Source organism: Sinohyriopsis cumingii, chromosome 8 (genome assembly GCF_028554795.1).
Source record: "Sinohyriopsis cumingii isolate HCF-2022 chromosome 8, ASM2855479v2, whole genome shotgun sequence".
Taxonomy (NCBI): domain Eukaryota; kingdom Metazoa; phylum Mollusca; class Bivalvia; order Unionida; family Unionidae; genus Sinohyriopsis; species Sinohyriopsis cumingii.
Genome location: NC_142968.1, coordinates 10,056,210 through 10,064,724, shown reverse-complemented (window position 1 = coordinate 10,064,724; position 8,515 = coordinate 10,056,210). Strand labels below are relative to the sequence as shown.

General features: G+C 38.0%; 1 protein-coding gene across 1 annotated transcript in view; it reads left to right on the top strand.

Annotated features, from left to right (window-relative positions):
* The first annotated feature begins 1,482 nt into the window (after positions 1–1,482).
* Positions 1,483–8,515, top strand: part of LOC149792961 (uncharacterized) — a 29,024-nt gene continuing 21,991 nt past the window's right edge. The window contains exons 1-2 of the mRNA XM_089966830.1: positions 1,483–2,155; positions 6,377–7,018. Coding sequence (XP_089822956.1) covers positions 2,107–2,155; positions 6,377–7,018 — 691 coding nt within the window. The 5' untranslated portion in view covers positions 1,483–2,106. The remainder of the gene's footprint in view (positions 2,156–6,376; positions 7,019–8,515) is intronic.

The following is an 8,515-nucleotide window of genomic DNA, read 5'->3' as shown; positions in this document are numbered from 1 at the left end:
CAACACTCGAGATCGACATTACGGTACACGTGAAATATGATAGTTTCCTTTGATGGTCTGGTGAGTTTTGAACAAAAACGTTAACTGTGTACATTATCAAATTGCCAATATAGGATTATGGGACAGAGTGGAGTTCAACAGAAAATAGAGAGACACCTTGGAACACAAGAAACGATAAACAGGTACCGTGAGGTACAATTGGGACTATGACTGTAGAAAAAAACGTTGTGGGAATGCATATAAATAAAGTGTTACAAAATTGAGAACTTTAGCATACTTAATTATTTTAGTATACTTTAACATGTTCATCACAAAATGTTACAATTTTCAATGAAAAAAGCTTCATACAGATACTGGTATTTCCCTACAGAGTATGTATTTTGCTCTCGTCAGAAACTGACTTGAACAAGTCCAGGCCAAAGCTACTAAAATATAAATTTACATGCAGAGAAATAAATTTCTTAACGTCAAACATGAAATCACTGACCATTTAGATACTAGATATTTAGCTGTGCATTTATTTCTCAATTTAAACTTGCTTCATACCGTCAATTGAAACTTGCCTCATATTGTCATCCTTGCTTCATTCCGTTCATACTTGCTTCATACCGTTCATACTTGCTTCATACCTTTCATATTTGCTTCATACCGTTCATCCTTGCTTCATACCGTTCATTCTTGCTTCATACCGTTCATACTTGCTTCTTACCGTTCATACTTGCTTCATACAGTTCATAATTGCTTCAGACTATTCAGGACTCGCAATCATAAGAGTTTCGGTTCTATCCTGCACAGGTCAGTCCGCATCATCCCACCGTAATATGTCTCTGGACTTGATATTACTCCATTGCCTCTGCACGACGTAGCCGTTCATGTGCTGCTGTGCCGCTAACATCACTTAACCAATCAATGATGTCTCGCTTTATTCTGTTTTACTGAGTCGACATGTGATTCGATATAAATTCCATAACCTCTGAAGATATCTTCGTCTCATTAAACGCAGAACTGAAAATAATCCGACATTTTCCTACTGCTATTCACCGCTCCGGTGGCATAGTGGTTAGAGCGTCCGCCTCGGATGCTGAAGGTCGTAGGTTCGATCCCGGCCGAGTCATACCATAGACTTACAAAAATGGTACTTACATCAGCCTCGCTTGGCGCTCAACACTATGAGGTTAGTATTAGGACTGGTCGGCCTGGTGTTAGGATAATGTGACTGGGTGGGACATCTTGCTACATGTCTGAGGCATGATGTCAGATGCCCCAGTGCTAGACATCACTATAAACTGTCACACTGCAGACATCGTAGCGATAGGACTGAAAAATTGTTAAAGCTACGTTAAAAATCCAAATCACACACACACACACACACACACACATTCTCTTTAAATTAAAATAATAAAAACACATGTCTGCACATCATAAAACAATTATAGTTAATTCATATATAATTTATTTGCACGGTGACTGTGAGAGTTGTACCGATATGACGGACAAAATATTGTTTTGCATCATACATCAATATATGAAAACAAAAAACAATTTGGTTTCGATATCAATTACACGCATCTCCACGGATTATGCCACTTTTTATTGTATTTTTACATAAACGTTTGCCATTCCGATCCCAACAAAAACATACATGTAGTTTGCATATCTTGATACATTTCTCACCTGAGAAATACATGTAGTTTACATATCTTGATACCTTTCTCACCTGGGAAATACATGTAGTTTACCTATCTTGATACCTTTCTCACCTGAGAAATACATGTAGTTTACCTATCTTGATACGTTTCTCACCTGATGTTTAGCTTAATTATTTAACTCAACTGATCGTAAGTTAGCAATTGAAATAAATATCACGTCTTGTGTAACAAAATCGATTGATCATTCCCCATAGTAACATAGGTACCTCAGACTTCCCGACAATGTTCCTTAACCAATTATTGAATACCCACGACAATCAGCAATCAATGTTCATTCAAAACACTCGACGAATGGACAGGCATACACAGGTCTAGTCAGTAGCGTTCCCGTGCAGAATATAGACTCGGGGAGATCTATGCAAAAATTGGATTTTAGATCTCTAGGCAGGTGAACACCATGGATGTCCGCAAGTATTTGAATCGACAGACTTATTTCATTGCTGCCGGTAAGCTGGTAAATCACAAATTTTGTTTGCTCGTTTCAAATACCTCTTTCATTTCCACTCCTCCCACTCGTTCCGGTGCATACTCGTTTGCTTTAAGGCGGATTAAGTGTTTGTGTTTATCGATGTGTACATATGTCCATTGCGTCGATTATACCCAAGTTAAACCTTGCATTTCAGATTTTCAGACGGTCGTATGCTATCTCGCCGTTCATAGCGTAGATCCATCCTGTGTGCTATAACGTCGCGCAAAGGAACTAACTTTGAGCTACAATTAACACTTCAATGACTTCTGCTGAGTCGCGCATTAGGTCTGTTTTTGTTGATATAATGGACGCCAGAACATAGGGGCAAGCGGGAGGGTGGGACTTGCTTCTACTCCTCTTTCCGGATTTAACATCTAAATATGTTTTGCTCTATATCCGTAAAACTTAATAGCTGACCACTACATGTCCCCCCACCCAAAAAAAAAATAAAATAAAAATAAATAAATAAATAAATAAAAAAAAAAATGCGGGGGCCATTGATAGAAAATTCAATCATACGGTATGGAACAAATGATGAGATTATTTCATCATCACATCAAAATTAACTGACTGTGATCTACATGTCCCACTTCAATGGCTTTAATTAAGCTAAGGATTTAGGCCAGCTTCTCAAACAACACAAGGTCCATATACTTTTATATTTGGGTATTCCTTGCCATACATAGCCAGGACTAAACTTACATACGAAAATGAAACCACCATGACCTTTATTTTATGCTTCACTTGCATTGCATTAATTTATGTTTTTGTCAGTATTGTTTGCAATCGTTTTATTTAATTTTTTTTTAAAGTTAAAAACCTGTCAATTATCTTCCCAAGAATGAACAGAATTATGGCGGTAGTCCCCCTCCATAAACCATGCTGTTGTTTTCGATTCCGTTTTACCATACTCTGAAACGAGGCTCCCTGATGTTTCTTGGTTACAACTGAACAAGCGTTACTATGCCGCAGCCTCACGTGACATACACATGGAAACGAATAGTACTCTCTTTAACAAATCTGAACGATCAAATTACAACAGTTTGTTCAACTCCTCTTTAAATAATTATTTAAAAATTAATGTCATTCCAATGCCAAATGCCATCAGAGCCTCTCACAATGTCATTCCAATGCCAAATGCCCATCAGAGCTTCTTACAATGTCATTCCGATGCCAAATGCCCATCAGAGCCTCTCAAAATGTCATTCCAATGCCAAATGCCCACCAGAGCCTCTCACAATGTCATTCCAATGTCAAATGCCCATCAAAGCCTCTCACAATGTCATTCCAATGCCAAATTCCCATCAGAGCCTCTTACAATGTCATTCCAATGCCAAATGCCCATCAGAGCATCTCACAATGTCCTGCCAGAAACAGTTCAAACGGCATCAGCCTGGCTTCGGATTACATCTTTCGTAGTTATTCGGTTTGTGAAATCTTTCCTGATGGAAAATTGTTAATTGCAAAATAGTAATAAATCACATATATGAGTCTGTTGCTTCCATGCTTCAAAAAACTAGTGTTCTTAACAGTGATAATAGTGAAAACGAGTCGCAGTTATTAAGACGCTTACTTTATCTGAAAATTAATATGTATTTTACAAAATATCATTATCGTAGTAATTATATATATACCACATTCAGTCCGCCAAATAGTTTCCAAAATATTTTATTTGTGATTTGTAGAAAAAAGTCTAAATGACATCCATTATATTACAATATATTATTTGCAGGTGGGACGGGTGATGGGGAAAATAAAAAAGCTATCCTGAGGTTTAATAAGTATATAATTGCTCGAATGAAAATTCTAAGACACCTCGTCCCGAAAATCAAATGGTTGGTTCCTAATTCAATAACAAACTGGTTACTTAACTTTGACCACGGTTGCAAGTTATGTAGTCACCAAAGGGTTTTGTGTTGCATATCGTAGGAATAAGCGATCGTACACACCCATTACCGTTTAAACTTGCATAAACATTTATATTTATTTTCATAGACCTATGTGTACTTGTTTGTGTCTTTGTTTCTATTTTTCTCCGTTCTACGGTATATTTCTTCATGTCTGTATATATTCTCTCTCTCTCTCTCTCTCTCTCTCGTTTCCTGGGGGTCAAGGTGGCTTAGTGATTAGCGTGCTCACGGTCGAAAGGGTGCGGGTTCGGGTCCTACCTTCGGTGCAGCCAAGGTCTGTTACAATGGCGTATCCTTGGGTAAGGCACTTTACTTCAGTTGTCTTAACACTAAAAAGAAGTAAAGCACCAACCCGTCGCCCAGTTAGATGTTTATTAGCGAGTAATGTTTTGTTCGATTCCTTTCGACATGGGAGGTAATTAAGAACAATGATCAGAAGTTTGGTAGGAACAGATGCAGTCCACCCGCGGCCAACAACTGCATAATGTCTTAAGTGTGTAATTGGGAGAGTTGTCTCCCTTTACACAGTACATCTTTTTTTGTTCTCTATATTGCCTGCTTTACCGGTCTTCGGCTACTAAACGAAGACACATCACTTCAAGTGTAACATCACGTTCAGACTGATCCCAAAAGTATAACACGAGAATCCCGAAAGAAACGAAGTTTTAGCATTAATATAAGATTGCCCCCGTATCGACATGTATTATCGTTTATTGTTAACGATTTAGGATATTCACTAATTTGTTGTATATGTAACTCTCTGCGAAGTATCACTGAAGTTAAGGCCAGTGTATTTCAATTTCGAATGTCACAAAATTCACATACATGTGCCATGTTACAGTCTTTGATACAAGATTAGAAACTGTTTTTGTTTCTAATTTTTATTCTGCTTTGCACTCTCATTTTCGATCATAATTTCTCTTGTTCTTTCCTATTGCTATTCTTAGTCCCAAAATAGTTATAAGTCTGTATCATTTAATGTGCCATCGAATGTCAAGGATAAATGTGCATACATCGAAAAGTCCAAAAGTAGCGTGTCATAGAATGTCAAGGATAAATGTGCATACATCCAAAAGTCCAAAAGTAGCGTGTCATAGAATGTCAAGGATAAATGTGCATACATCCAAAAGTCCAAAAGTAGCGTGTAATAGAATGTCAAGGATAAATGTGTATACATCCAAATGTCCAAAAGTAGCGTGTCACAGAATGCGTGTCATAGAAAGTCAAGGATAAGCGTGCATACATCCAAAAGTCCAAAAGTAGCGTGTCATAGAATGTCAAAGGATAAGCGTGCATACATCCAAATGTCCAAAAATAACGTGTCATAGAATGTCAAGGATAAGCGTGCATACATCCAAAAGTCCAAAAGTAGCGTGTCATAGAATGTCAAGGATAAGCGTGCATACATCCAAAAGTCCAAAAGTAGCGTATCACTGAGTGTCAAGGATAAGTGTGCATACATCCAAAAGTCCAATAGTAACGTGTCATAGAATGTCAAGGATAAGCGTGCATACATCCAAAAATCCAAAAGTAGCGTGTCATAGAATGTCAAGGATAAGCGTGCATATATTCAAATGTCCAAAAATAACGTGTCATAGAATGTCAAGGATAAGCGTGCATACATCCAAAAGTCCAAAAGTAGCGTGTCATAGAATGTCAAGGATAAGCGTGCATACATCCAAAAGTCCAAAAGTAGCGTGTCATAGAATGTCAAGGATAAGCGTGCATACATCCAAAAGTCCAAACATAACGTGTCACAGAATGTTAAGGCTAAGCGTGCATGCATCAAAAAGTCCAAAAGTAGTGTATCACTGAGTGTCAAGGATAAGTGTGCATACATCCAAATGTAATTTGTCACTGAATGTCAAGCATAAATGTGCATACATCCAAAAGTTCATTTTAATGTGTGATGCTTGCTAGAGAAACCTCTACCTTTACCGTAAGCTGGAAATCTACGTAGGCCAACAATTTTTAATGCGTCCGACAAAACACTCAAAATTGGATTTTAATGCATCATTTTTAATTTTATTGCGTCAGGGACGCGTATTTGTTCGTTATCGGAAGCCATATATATACATATATATATATATATATATATATATATATATATATATATATATATATATATATATATATATATATATGTGTGTGTGTGTGTGTGTGTGTGTGTGTGTGTGTGTATCAACTAAACAACTATCTATTAAACATTAGTGTATCGTAAAGACTCGTTTTTGACGTTTTGCCATAATTAATCTCCAAAGATGAAAACAGTTTCTTTATATTTTCAGTTTTCTTCATCCTGGGATATATGCTCAGATTTATCCAGATCACACAGACTGGGCTTTTTAGCGATAATATTTCGCAAAAAATACGTCCAATGGCACCCTGTGACCCCGAACTACCGAGACCCGGCCCAAAGATTGCGTGCGTATTGACCTACACGAAACCACAGTTCTTTATATGCCCGTATGAACGGGAGGAGGATATTCATGTTTCCAGATGGCTACGTCGGGAAGGAATATGGGATGGGATGCGAACTGGATATATAAAGTCCACTCTGGAAAACTACCCTGAGAGCACGCTTATCGACATTGGGGCCCACATTGGCTACTTTACGGTACTGGCCGCTACTGTCGGAAACTCAGTAGTGGCGGTGGAGCCCTACGATAGAAGTGTTACGCAAATTCGTAGAAGTGTAGCTTTGAACCACTTGAATGGCAAAGTAAACATAATATCCAAAGCTATTTCGGCAAACAGGACAAAAATGTATTTGTCGCAAGATGACTCGAATGATCTGGGAAGTATCCGTGCCATTCCTGTGAATGAAGCAAAGCAGATTGACAAGTCGGAGTCTGGCATCGAAGCAATTACCATTGATGATCTGATACCCTTTATTAAATCTAAGGAAGTCATCATCAAGATCAGCATAGGTATGTCTGTCACGCATTGCCGGCTTTACGTTTCTTTCAGATCGTCTCTCGTTTCGTTACGCCCACCTCGACAGGTTCAAGGAAGTAGAATAGGTCTGATGCATGTTGTGATGGTCGCGCTGGGAAGATATTCGTTTTTCAAAAGGGTATATATATATATATATATATATATATATATATATATATATATATATATATATATGTGTGTGTGTGTGTGTGTGTGTGTGTGTGTGTGTGTGCGTGTGTAACTTTTAAAAACTGTAAAAGAAAATTTGCCTTTTCATATCATTTGTAAACCTTCGGTTGGGGGATATATTTAAACTTCTAAACTTCCTTATATCGAGGAGTGTTCTGATGCACCGTTAATTTCTATACTTAAACAGATAGCCGTTTCGGTCACATCTTGTCTGTTCCTGAGCGTCCTTCCTTCTTTGTATTTTCTATAAAACACAATAGCTCATTTCAGTAATATTTTGCTAAAATTACATTGCTGATTTTGATCTTTTAAAAATTAGTTTGTCTTGACTATCACAACAACAATATGGCTCAACATTAGGCTTTAATCTTAATCTTCTATCCCAACTTGTATCTCATCTGAATTCAAAGTCTTTTTAGCAGTGTACAATCTGCATATCGCCCTTGCCACAGTACTGAAACTACTCTTCTAAAAGTAGTTAATGACACTCTCTCTCTGCTTTGGATAGCGGAAAGATTACAATCCTCAACCTCCTTGATTTGTCTGCAGCATTTGACACAATAGACCATGATATATTACTTCACCGTCCCCAGCATGTATTTGGCATTCATGATACAGCCTTACTGTGGTTCAAGTCCTACTTGGTCAACAGGACACAAATTGTATCTGCAAATGGAATACACTCCAGCCCAGTTGATCTATGTTGTGGTGTTCCACAGGGGTCTGTTCTTGGACCTGTTCTCTTCATTCTGTACACTCAGTCGCTCTCAAGTGTCATAGAGCATCATCCAGTGTCTCACCAAATGTGCGCTGATGACACCCAAATATATAAATCTAGCCACGCAACTGAAGTTGATGCTACCATCCAAGGTGTAGAGAGGTGCGTTTCTGATGTGAAATCATGGATGACATGCAACAAGCTGCAGATGAATGATGATAAAACTGAGGCCATTCTGATCACAACACAAAGACCTTCTCATTCACATCCTTTACCTCAAACAAAAAATATCAGTAACACGAACATTAAATTCACACAATCAGTACGAAACCTAGGTGTTACTCTGGACAGTACTCTCACTTTGCACCAACATGTCATGAACATATGCAAGGCTGCATATCTTGAGCTGAGACGTATCAGCTCAGTTCGCAAATATCTTTCAGTTGATGCCACTAAAACACTTGTGTTCATTAGTACTTTCAAGACTGGACTATTGTAACTCTATTCTGTCTGGTTCATCTCCATATCTGCTCCAGAAACTTCAAAAAGTTCAAAACACAGCTGCTCGGATCATACTTAGAGT